Source organism: Tamandua tetradactyla, chromosome 10 (genome assembly GCF_023851605.1).
Source record: "Tamandua tetradactyla isolate mTamTet1 chromosome 10, mTamTet1.pri, whole genome shotgun sequence".
Classification (NCBI taxonomy): Eukaryota; Metazoa; Chordata; class Mammalia; order Pilosa; family Myrmecophagidae; genus Tamandua; species Tamandua tetradactyla.
The window spans coordinates 33047409-33060654 of NC_135336.1; the positions used below are offsets into that span (position 1 = coordinate 33047409).

Genomic DNA, 13246 nt, shown 5'->3' on the forward strand with positions numbered 1-13246 from the left:
AAGGCTTTCACAGTCCCACGATGCCGAGTCCTGGCTCATCCCTGGGAGTCATGTCCCACATTGCCAGACAGATTTACACCCCTGGGAGTCATGGCCAGTGTAGCAGGGAGGGCAGTGAGTTCACCTCCTGAGTTGGCTTAGAGAGAGAATAACATCTGAATAACAAAATAGGTTCTCTGGGGGTGACTCTTAAGTATAATATAAGTAGGCTTAGCTTCTCCTTTTTTTTTTTAATGCAATTTTATTGAGATATCTTCATGTACCCTATAATCTTCCAAAGTGTACAATCAATGGTTCACAGTATCATCATATAGGTCTGCATTCATCACCGCAGTCAATTTTTGAACATTTTTATTACTCCATAAAATATATATATAAGAATAAAAGTGAAAATTAAAAGAATACCCAAAACATCCCATATCCTTTATCCCTCCTATTATTTATTTATTTATGCCTTAGTTTTTTACTCATCTGTCCATATACTAGAAAAAGGGAGTGTCAGCCATAAGGTTTTCACAATCACATGGTCACATTATAAAAGCTATATAGCTATACAATCATCGTCAAGAGTCAAGGCTATTGGAACATAGTTCAGCCAAGTTATATACTTTTAAAAAGATATGATAGGGATTTCAGATGCCATTCTAAAAAAAAGGAAAGAACTTATATTAGAAAAGAGCTGAAGATTCTCAATTGAGGTATTTAGAATGCTGGAATTAGAATTCAGTGGTATGGAACACAGTTATTACTCAAGTTATTGCATTTTAATACTCATAATCATGAATTCTTACAATTTTTTTTTGTTATTATAGCTGAAGAAATTAAAAAGCTTCGGAAACAGCTGGAAGAAATACAAAAAGAAAATGGCCGATATATTGAATTACTGAAAGCAAATGATATATGCTTATATGATGACCCCACAATCCACTGGAAGGGAAATCTTAAAAACTCAAAGGTCTCTGTTGTTATTCCTAGTGACCAGGTTCAAAAAAATATCATTGTTTATTCAAATGGAAGTCAGCCTAGTGGAAACAGCCAGGGAGCAGCTGTTCAGGGGATAACCTTTAATGTCGGTCATAATTTACAAAAGCAAACCGCTAACGTGGTGCCAGTACAGAGGACTTGCAATCTTGTGACTCCTGTGTCTATTTCTGGAGTTTACCCTTCTGAAAACAAGCCATGGCATCAGACCACAGTTTCTGCATTGGCTGCCAATCAGCCTGTTCCTCTTTGTCTTCCTGCTGCCATTTCTGCTCAAAATATTCTTGAGCTTTCCACCTCAGAAAGTGATTCTAGTGTGCTTGGTGCCACCAGTAGCTCACTGATTGCTGTTCCTGTTGGGCCTGAACCTCACCAACATCATTCGTTGCACACATCTGTAAATGATCAAAATCCTTCTGAAAATAAGAATGGGCAAGAAACCGCCACATTATTGAAGAAAATGGTCCCTTGTGCTACAAGCATCCCCTCCAGCTCTTCAGCAACTGCCAATAAAGTGCAGCATGGCACCAAGCCCTGTCTGAGCCTACAGGACTGTAGAAGTGATTTGCAAAACACATTTGTTGTTTCAGTTGCCACCACGGTCTGCTCCCAGCCTCCTAGATCTGCAAGTAATTCTTTTCCAGTGAACAATAGCAAGGGTATGGACTCAACAAGTAGTTCCACAGTGGTGGCACCATCAGCCCCTGACATGGGGAAGACCATCGCTCCTGTTAGCACTCATTCTGCAAACCCTTTGAACAGTGGTTGGGCTCTTCCTTGCTCTTTGCCTTCTTCGAGTGTTAGTGCTTCGGATTTGAAAAATATTAATAGCCTTACCCGAATTTCCTCAGCTGGAAACACACAGACAACATGGACTACTTTGCAACTGGCGGGGAACACCATTCAGCCCTTAAGCCAGACACCGTCTACCGTTGTGACCCCAGTATTAAATGAGTCTGGTACTAGCCCCACTACAACAACCAACCACAGTAGACATGTGGCTACAGGCATCAACTTGAATAATTCCTTTCCAGCAGATGGGCAACCTGTTGAGCAAGTTGTTGTAACCTTGCCTTCTTGTCCATCTATACCTATGCAGCCACTAATTACCCACCCACAGGTTAAGTCTCAGCCTCCAAAAAGTATCCTTCCTTTGAATTCAGCAATGCAAGTGATTCAGATGGCTCAGCCAGTTGGTTCAGCTGTTAATGCAGCTCCAGCTAATCCAAATGTTATCATTCTTCAGCCTCCCAGCACCACCCCATGCCCAACAGTGGTGAGAGCAGAGGTTCCCAACCAAACAGTAGGTCAACAGATAGTGATCATACAGGCAGCTAATCAGAATCCTTTGCCACTCCTCTCTGCTCCACCTCCTGGTTCTGTTCGACTCCCTGTCAATGGTGCCAGTGCTATAATAGGGTCTAATAATTCAGTGCAAAATGTTTCAACCCCACAAACTTTTGGAGGAAAGCATCTTGTCCACATTTTACCAAGACCTTCCTCTTTATCAACATCTAATTCAACACAAACTTTTTCTGTTGCTATGTCAAGTCAACAACAGCCTCAAACCATTTCTTTAAATGGACAGCTCTTTGCTTTGCAGCCTGTGATGTCTTCATCAGGAACTACAAATCAAACCCCTATGCAAATTATTCAACCCACCACCAGCGAAGATCCAAATACCAATGTTGCCCTGAATACTTTTGGTGCTTTGGCCAGCCTCAATCAAAGCATATCCCAGATGGCTGGGCAAAGCTGTGTACAACTGTCTATTAGCCAGCCTGCCAATCCTCAAACTGCTGCGAATAGTCAAATCACCACAGCTAACTGTGTTTCGTTGACAACTACTGTAGCACCTCCTGTGACAACAGATAATTCAGCCACACTACCTAGTACTTATAATCTAGTGACTACTCCCTCAATGAACACTGTAGCTTGTTTGCCATCTAATGTGAGGTCAAAAAGGTTGAGTAAGAAGCCAGGTGCCAAGAAACACTTAGCTATCAAGTCAGCATGTCCCCTGAATCCAGCCAGAGATGTGGGGAAGTTAGACTGTCCCAGCACTGAAGGCTCAACAGAGCCATCATGTAACGATGAACTGCTGGAAAACCTCCCTGTTGTGTTGCCATCTGTTGCTATGTCCCAGGCAAATGGTGTAAGTGTTTCTGGTTCACATTCTTTGGAAGTTCTGAATTCTGAATCAGTGACATCTGAGTCTGTATCCAAATCTAAGTCAGCAGAAGAGTCTAGCTCATCCTCCCAGGAGTCTGTAACAAGTGAACATTTTGCAATGGACCCAGCAAAATCCAAAGATTCCATCCCCATTTTACATCGAGAGACATCTCAGGATAAGCCACCAACTAGTTTGGCATTGTCAGATGCTGCCAAATCCTGCACTTCAGCGAATGTGTTGATTCCATCTCCAAATGATCCCCACATTTTGGTTTCTCAGGTTTCTGATTTGTCATCTACCACAAGCACTACAAGTACTGACTGTGTTTCTGAGGTAGAAATAATTGCTGAACCTTGCAGGGCTGAGCAAGATTCATCAGATATAGCACAAAACACAGGTCTCTTAAAAGGGCCTGGTTTATCTGCACTGCTATCTGATCTTGCTAAAGAGAAAGACCCTCAGAAAACATCTCTTTCAGTACAGGTGGACCATCCTGACTTTTCTTCTGGAAATTCCAAAATAGTTGATTCAAGTGTTGATTTGCATCCCAAACAGGAGCTATTACTGATGAACAGTGATGGTAGAGATCCAGCACAGCATCATTCCTGCCTCCCTGATCAGGAAGTTATTAATGGTTCTTTGCTCACTGGTAGGCAGGCTGACTCTCCCATGTCAACCAGCTCTGGCAGTAGTCGTAGTTTCTCAGTTGCATCCATGCTTCCTGAAACAACTAGAGAGGATGTGATTAACAGTACAACAACTAATACCTGTGACAGCTGTACCTTTGCAGAACAAACTGATATAGTAGCTCTTGCAGCAAGAGCTATTTTTGACCAAGAGAACCTGGAGAAGGGAAGAGTTGGCATCCAGGCCGATATAAGGGAAACTTCTTCCAAACCAGAGACATCATCTTTAGAGGATGACCAGCCTTTCAAAACACAGATACCCAAAGACAATGGCACAGAACAGGCAGAGGCAACACCAAGTGAATTCAATTCTCAGGATTCAATTGAAGCAACTGTGGATAGGCCCCTTGAAAAACCTAGTTGTTCTGTAGGAATTAAAACATCAAATTCCTCTTTACAGGTTTCATCTTCTCAGCCACCAACAATCACCAGTTTAAGCGTGAATAATCTTATACATCAGAGCAACATCAGCCATCCTCTAGTCAGCTGTGCAGGTTTATCCCAAACTTCAGAGCAAACAACTGTTCCGGCAACTGTTAATCTGACTGTTTCATCCAGCTCCTATGGCACTCAGCCTCCTGGACCACCTTTGATGCCTGAATATTCCCAAGAACAGCTCAATACTATGACTAGTACTATACCAAATTCACAGATGCAAGAGCCACTCTTAAAGCCAAGTCATGAAAGCCGTAAGGATTCTGCTAAGCGTGCTGTCCAAGATGATATTTTACTTTCTTCAGCTAAACGTCAAAAGCATTGTCAGCCAGCTCCACACAGGCATGAAAATATGTCCCTGATAAGCCGAACACCAGACAGCATTTCTGATCAAACTCAAATGATCGTTGGTCAGATTCCTCCCAACTCTTCAAACTCAGTTGTGCCTGTTAGCAACCCAGTGCATGGAGATGGCCTTACACGGCTATTTCCACCTAGTAACAACTTTGTGGCCCCCGCACTGAGGCAGACTGAAGTACAGTGCACTTCTCAGCCTTCAGTTGCTGAGCAGCAGCAAACCCAGGCAAGTCAACACCTACAGGTCCTGCAACAGCATGTTTCAACTCAAGGGATATCTCACCTTCATAGTAACCATCTCTACTTAAAGCAGCAGCAGCAGCAGCAACAGCAAGCAGGGCAGTTAAGAGAGAGGCATCACTTGTATCAACTGCAGCATCATGTTCCTCATGCAGAGAGCTCTGTCCACTCTCAGCCCCATAATGTCCACCAACAGAGAACTCTACAACAGGAAGTTCAAATGCAGAAAAAGAGGAATCTCGTTCAGGGTGCTCAGGCATCTCAACTTTCCTTACAACCGAAGCACCATGGAACTGATCAGTCCCGACCTAAGAGTGGTCAGCCACATCCCCACCATCAACAGATGCAGCAACAGATGCAACAACACTTTGGAAGCTCCCAGCCAGAGAAGAGCTGTGATAACCCTTCAACAAGCCGGAACCACCACAGCCATCCTCAGAACCATCTTAACCAGGATATTATGCACCAGCAGCAGGATGTTGGAAGCAGGCAGCAAGGTTCAGGGGTTTCTTCTGAACATTTATCTGGGCATAATACAATGCAGAGACTTTTGACATCAAGAGGGTTAGAGCAGCAGATGGTGTCCCAACCAAGTATTGTGACCAGGCCTTCAGACATGACCTGTACTCCACACAGACCAGAGAGAAATAGAGTTTCAAGTTATTCTGCCGAGGCACTCATTGGAAAGACATCTTCCAATTCAGAGCAGAGAATGGGTATATCAATTCAGGGTTCTAGAGTTTCAGATCAGCTTGAAATGAGGAGCTATCTTGATGTTCCCAGAAATAAGAGTTTGGCCATTCATAATATGCAGGGTCGTGTGGACCATACTGTTGCCTCAGATATCCGCCTTTCTGATTGTCAGACATTTAAGCCAAGTGGAGCCAGTCAGCAGCCCCAGAGTAATTTTGAAGTACAATCTTCAAGAAATAATGAAATAGGTAACCCTGTATCATCATTGAGGAGTATGCAGTCCCAGGCTTTTCGGATTAGTCAAAACACTGGTCCACCACTTGACCGTCAAAAGAGATTACCGTATCCACCAGTTCAGAGTATTCCTACAGGAAATGCGATTCCACCAAGGGATGGTGAAAATACATGTCACCAAAGTTTCATGCAGAGTTTGCTTGCCCCTCACCTCAGTGATCAAGTCATTGGAAGCCAGAGATCACTGTCAGAACTTCAGAGGAATGCACAGTGTGGGCCTTCCTCTACAATTGAATATAATTGTCCCCCAACTCATGAAAGTGTCCATATTAGAAGAGAGAGTGAGAGTCAGAATAGGGAAAGTTGTGACATGTCCTTGGCTACAATTAACGCCAGGAACAGCACCTTGAATATTCCTTTTTCAAGTTCTTCTTCCTCAGGAGATATTCAAGGTCGAAACACAAGCCCCAATGTTTCTGCACAGAAATCTAATCCCATGAGGATTACTGACAGTCATGGGAACAAGGGACATATGAACCCTCCAGTCACAACAAACATGCATGGGGTCGCAAGACCAGCTTTGCCGCATCCATCTGTGTCTCATGGAAATGCTGATCAAGGGCCTCCTGTACGTCATGCTAATTCTTTGGTTCCCCAGAGGTCAAGGCATCCTCTGCAAGATGGCAGTGGTTCCAAAATTCGTCAGCCTGAAAGGAATCGTTCTGGAAACCAAAGACACAGTAATGTCTTTGATCCAAGTCTTCCCCATCTCCCTCTGTCTACTAGTGGCAGTATGATTCTTGGACGCCAGCAACCCACTACAGAGAAGAGAGGAAGTATTGTTCGTTTTATGCCTGACAGCCCACAAGTACCTAACGATAACTCAGCTCCTGACCAGCATACACTCTCACAAAATTTTGGTTTTCCTTTTATTCCCGAAGGTGGCATGAATCCACCAATAAATGCTAATACTTCTTTCATTCCACAGGTTACTCAGCCCAGTGCCACTCGAACTCCAGCCCTCATCCCAGTGGATCCCCAAAATACTCTCCCCTCCTTCTATCCCCCATACTCTCCTGCTCATCCTACACTGTCCAATGATATTTCAATCCCCTATTTTTCTAATCAAATGTTCTCAAATCCTAGCACTGAGAAGGTAAACAGTGGAAGTTTAAATAACCGATTTGGATCAATTTTATCTCCTCCCAGACCTGTTGGTTTTGCTCAACCAAGTTTTCCTCTTCTCCCTGATATGCCACCAATGCACATGACCAACTCTCACTTATCCAATTTTAATATGACATCTTTGTTTCCAGAAATAGCTACAGCTCTTCCTGATGGCTCAGCAATGTCACCTTTGCTTACAATAGCAAACTCCTCTGCCTCTGACTCTTCCAAGCAGTCCTCAAACAGACCTGCCCACAACATAAGCCATATTTTAGGTCATGATTGCAGTTCAGCTGTTTAAAAACTGAGAGATTAAATGTAGATGTAATGGGTGAGATTACAAATGTATTTGTGTGTGCATGTACACATACTTGTACATGAAGAGTGAGATTGTGTGTATATGTCTGTCTTTGTGCTTGTGTAATCAATTTTCAGTTTTCTTCTGAATGTCAGGAAGCCATGTCACTGATGATAGTAAATTGTCAAAAACAATTTTTTTTAAATTGCATGGTGTGCTTTATTTCCCAAGCAGATTTACATTTACAAGTTTTATTTATAATCTTTTATTCCTTAAATTTGAATTGGCTGAAAGTTTGGGAAAGATCATCTTGGCATGTGCCAGGTGATTGAAAGGAACCTAGATTTTAAACTTGATGTTGAAAATTTGCAAATTTGATAGTGAAATTCTATCCAAAACTATAGACAAAGTGATATAACACAATGGCTCATAACCAAATGCTGGCTAATGTCAGCATCTAGAGCAGTTTCTTATATGTGGCAGGTGCTGAATTAATGTTGAATTGAATGTCTATGGTTATAGTCAAGCAGTTAGCAAATAAATGAATTACTATAATCAGCCTTTGATTTAAGTAGAGACTTCTTTTTTGATTATAACAATTTACTAACTTATTTGAATTTTGTGTCTTGTTCTTCAAATTAGGGAACCACGTTATTCCTTAATGTGCCAATACCCTTTAAAGCAAAGGTCTTCCTTAGACAGTTAGCCTTAAAAGTGAAAGCTAAAAAAGTATATGAATTTTCTCCATTTTGGAGTTGCGTCTTGCATCAGGCTCTAAGGATGAAAGCAATGATATTATAGAGTTTTGCATGTGTTCAGTTAATGATTGTTGTTCCATCAGATGAGTTTTGTTTTAATACTCTTCAGTCTACTTATTGGATCTTGAAATAAATTTTTTTGCATTCATTTAATCATTAGAACTAATCATCAGCAAATAGTGTGTTTGGATGCTGCACATTTATTTGAGCCTTATTTTAAAAATATTTCTGAGCAAAGTCTTAATCTCTGTCTGTATTTTCATTTATTGATATTTATATTTTAAATATGGCATTGTATATTGCATTATTATCCTTCATAATGGAATTATAATGAGATGAATTTTTTTCATTATTTTTTCTGATGGTAGATGTGAAATGGTGCTTCAAAAATATATAGTCTTTTATATATGTCTGTGTGTGTGTGTTTGTGTATGTACAGCCATAGATTTTAAAGTATAAACTGGTTCTTTAAAAATAGACCTGCCATCTCTAAATGGAAAATTGAGACCTGAGACCTGCTGAAATATAGAAAAACTTGGTGTAAGGATTTAAAATAAACCCACTGAGATTAATAATAAATTAAAACCCTTACACACACACACACAAACACACACACATCATACTCGTATTGATTTTTGAAAATTAAGGGGAAAAAAAACTAAGAAAACAATCCTATAAACTCTTATTCTTAAACCCATTACTTTTTGTTGTTGCTATATTCTGCCAAAAATGGGATGAGGAGGGAAAGATGCATGTAAATTGTCTGCTCTGTTAACTAAACCCAAGGACCAGCATTTTTTTTCTTTCTATAAAAACCCACCTAAGTCTTGGTCAGAGCAGTTAATTCCAGTGAATACCTCTTCTAAAGACTCAGTAAAAGGGTCACCTGTGCCTCTTCAACTGTTCTAACCAAACTTTCCTATCCTTACTGCCAATGAAAGCAGCTTTCTGGAGACAAAAAACATGTATATTGCAAACAGGAAAACCTTTTTCTCCCTTCAGAATGGCCATAGGGAGGGAAAAGAAGGCTTCATGAATAAGTCGCTTAAACACAAACAAAAGATAAAACTACTGAGGAAAAAGTGACATTATGACTTGCATTTTAATTCTCTGAACTGAATTTTTAAGCTTTAACCTTCAAGTTTTTCTTTATACTTTCAAGGTCTGTTCTGCCAGTTTCAAAAAGGGCAGTTTTCAGTTTGTTTGGCTATTCCTTCTCTTTCTCAAGCACACACGCATGTGGCTGCATTGTTGATGTTGAGTTCTGAAGAACTGGGGAGCCTTAGATATAATTGGAATTAAGAAGAAGCTCAATCTGCTGCCTTTTAAATTTGAATTGTTGCAATTCAAAACCCCCAAAGCCAGATAATTTCAGATATTTCTGTTCCATTAATTTTTTTTTTTTCTGTTCAGCTCTGTTCAGGGATAGCATTTGCATTTCTCAGAGCTTTCATTCCAGGAATGTAATACTTTGATCCTGGATGAGTCTCTATACTTAAGTAAGGCTTACCTGACCATCTGAAGGGAGATGTGACCATGGGCAAACAATTGGGCTTCTGCTTACCTGCAGCTCTAATTATCTGACATGCATATGCATATATATGCCAGAGCTCATTAAAAATGTGGACTCAGTTATGCAAGTATTCAGCGCCTAATCCTCCTATTTGGATTTGAAAGCACAAGTATATGATATTTGGCAACAGTGTTAAGTATTTGTTAATTACAGCTACGTGATTTTGAGGGAGACAATTTTATGATATAATATATTGTGGTATATGGATATAATTTTTGGCAAAGGAGTGGCAGAATGTGTAAATTTTGGTTAAAGTAACTTTAATTTTTGCTTCTTGGCTTGCTAATGTAAGACTCTAGAAAGTAAAGCCATTTCCACAAATCATTTTATAATTTCTGGAAGTGCACAAACTTATCTCTGAGTCATAAGTGAGAGTCATTGTCTAAATCATTTATCTCTTTTAATATATTTATTACATAGAATCAGTTACAGAAGATCAATTCTTCTGGATATTTAATAGGTACCTTCTAATGAGGTGAACATTTTCATATTTCTGTTCATGTATAAAATTTTAATGTGTCAATCATAGATAAAAGAAATCAAGTTTGTCATTTCTTTTTTGGGTACATGCAGGTTGCTTTGGGATATCTTATATATTTTGTACTATTTCAGGAAATGTATTTTTGTTTTTATTGTATAACTTTTGTGGGTACCCAGAGATGGCACCCTTTTCCTAAGTAAGGTGTGAGAATTCCACAGTAATCATGCCTTATAAAATTTAGTGTATCAGAACTGTGAAAAGGGAAGAACAGGGAGGGAATGTTCTTTTGCATCAGTTTCCAGTCACATAGCAGATTTATGTTGAACTGGAATGAAAATTGACTTTAAAAAATCAGCCTTCTTAAAAAATACAAAATTATTTAAGCATTTTAGAGATAACTTATTTGCCTTGATCTTGCCTTCTAAACAGTAGCCATTTTGTAGAGAGGCTAAAACTTATATTCCAAAAAATATGGAAACATTTTAATTGGAGTGAAGCATAGAAAATTTGAGAAATATGCATCTTCTTAGGTTTATCCTGTCTTGGTACATAGGTACACTTATTTTCCTCCCACTCCATGTCAGGTAGGAAGTAGGAAACCTGGTCATTTCCTTAGCAGGATGATTACCTCTTTGCTTTGAAATTATTGGGCCCACCCTCTACTGGACTAGTGTATGGGAGAGTGAACCATACTCAGTGATTCCTAATTCCCAACTTTGTGGATCATGTCTCCTCAATAAAGGAATACGTCTCCTATTCTCTTAAGAGGCAACAAGAATTTATAAAAATAAAATTAGTTCAAAATTGATTTAACATATTTTAGTGTGCCATGCAGCTCAGTTCCTTGTTTTGGTGGGTTTGCTTTTTTTTCCCATGGAGGAATGAAGAAAGGGCAAAGGTAACACCAAAATCCAATGACTTTGGGTTGAAATCCTGAGCTCAGAAGTCATTGTTTTAATTCGGTTTTATGTATTTACCTGCCTTTGCTCAGAGATAATGTACCCATGGCTGTAAACGCCCAGAGGGTAGCACTAATAGCCTATGACCAGATAGACTAGTGTGAAGTTAATCTTTGAGAATTTTATAACTTTATACAAATTAAAGGCAGAATTTAATTTCTTTTTGAGATGCCTTTTTTGACTAAATGCTACCATTTTTCCTTCCTCTTGAGTTAGCAGAAGAGTGTCCTTTTTGACTTAACCATGTTCTCTCTGCATTCTACATTTCCAGTGTGAGCCTAAGAGTGTTTCTACTAGAGACTGCAGGGGAACACCAAGCTTAACGTTGAGGCAGTCCAGTTACATGGGTAAGAAGCGTTGAAGACTTTCTTGGACACAGAGCTTCTAGCTCTGCCCACATGCCTCTACTCTGGTACTGCACTTTACCTGAAACTGTGCCTCTGGTCCTTAGACCAGTCATTGGACCATATCACCCACCCACTCCTCTGTTATATCAAAGGACCAGCTGGGATGGTACATACTGTGTAATCAAACACCTCCTAGAAGACAAGTACAGCTGATGTTTCTCACTGTTGCCTTATCATTCTCTGAGCCATCTTTGATGCCGATCTTGTCAAACACTAGTTAATAGCAAAACTTCTTTTAAACTCAGAGCTTGTATGTGGTGGTCGTTCAAGATCCTTGTTTCTTGATTTGCACAAACTCTGTCAGCTATAATCCTTTTCCTTTTTCTGGCACATGGATGCAGTCAGATGCTTCATAAACATGAGCCAATTTGGGTTAAAAATTTGGGCATGTAATACAAATTGGTGTTATTTGGGATGACTGCATAAAGGGAAGATAACTTCATTTGTAAGTTAACACTTTTTTAAAAAAAAACAGGTGATGTTTAATTTTTTTCTTTTTTCTTCTCTGTTTGCTCTTTTATTGTGTGTACATGTATGCACCATACTGTGTCATAGGAACTTAAAGTTTACTCCATCTAAATCCCTTCTTCACTTTTCTCGGTCTCTGTCTCCCCCAACCCCACCCCCTTCCCCCATTCTTAAAACTGTTTTTCATCTGTGAGGTCACTGAGGCACTGGACTTGACTATAGTGGTAACCCTTACGGGGAGTTGGATTGTTGATCTTCCAAGAAGAACGGGACCAGACAGTGTTGCTTAAGATGCTGCAGTTGTGTTACTGTGAAGAAAAGATTTGCTTCCACTTTCAGCCGACCATATATATATATAAATATATATATATATATATTTCATTTTGGTAAATAAGGTAAAAAAAAAAATTCTGAGAACATAATTACCTTCACAGATTATTTATAGATACACTGGGGTGAGAAGCTGACTGTAGGGCAGTCACCAGGAAGAACTAACTGTTGCGCTTTCAATAGTGTAATATTTGTATCTATTATTATGCCAGCGGTGTCTGCTGTGCAGTGTGTCCTATTACTGTAAATCACCTGGTTTATAATTCTAATGGAAACTAATTTGTTTTGTAATGGAATCCAGAGCAAATATGTATAATATCAGATTGTCCTACAGTTGTAAATAAGAACAGGTCCTGTTTATTTTGACATCTTTTTACAAATGCATTGTATTGGGGTGTGAATATTCTAAACCATGCTCTTGTTTAAAGTTTTGAAATTTTTATTGTTAAATGTAACATTTTAATGGTTGTAATAATTATTTGTATAGATCTGAATATAGTATTTTATTTAAGAAAATAAACTTTGCATTCTTGCATTGTGAATTCTGTCTTTTCTGGTCATTTATATGCCAGCTCAGACCTGATATTAATTTGTTTTGCCTACTGAAGTCTTAGATTCAAGTAGGCTTTCAAGTTTGCCAGACTTTCCATAAATGATACGATGATACTCACATTTCCCATAGGGACTCTGCTGAAAGAGTCAACCGCAAATAAGTCATAGCTACAATCAGCACTTTGTTAGAGCAAATTATGTACCTTTATAATCATTATAAAAAAACAAAACTAGAATTTCAGATCTAGAAAAGTATTTAGAAATGATTTCCTTTAAGCTCTCCTCCCAGTGTATTTTATAGTTAAGGAGATGGGAAGCACAAAACTTTTGGGACAATTAGATTTAGATTTTTTGTTACTATTACCCATATCAATTTGATCAAATCTCACGAACAAAGTTTGAGGGGGAAAAATAAGTTGCAGAGGACAATTTCACATTTTAAAATTATAGTAAG

At 39.3% G+C, this 13246-nt stretch overlaps 1 protein-coding gene across 2 annotated transcripts in view; it reads left to right on the top strand.

The window, feature by feature from the left end:
• The window catches only part of USF3 (upstream transcription factor family member 3), an 87070-nt gene extending 74336 nt beyond the window's left edge, over positions 1 to 12734 (top strand). For both annotated transcript variants that reach the window (XM_077118355.1, XM_077118356.1), the window contains exon 7: positions 813 to 12734. In XM_077118355.1, the coding sequence (XP_076974470.1) occupies positions 813 to 7267 (6455 nt within the window). In that variant the 3' untranslated portion in view covers positions 7268 to 12734. The remainder of the gene's footprint in view (positions 1 to 812) is intronic.
• The last annotated feature ends 512 nt before the right edge of the window (positions 12735 to 13246 follow it).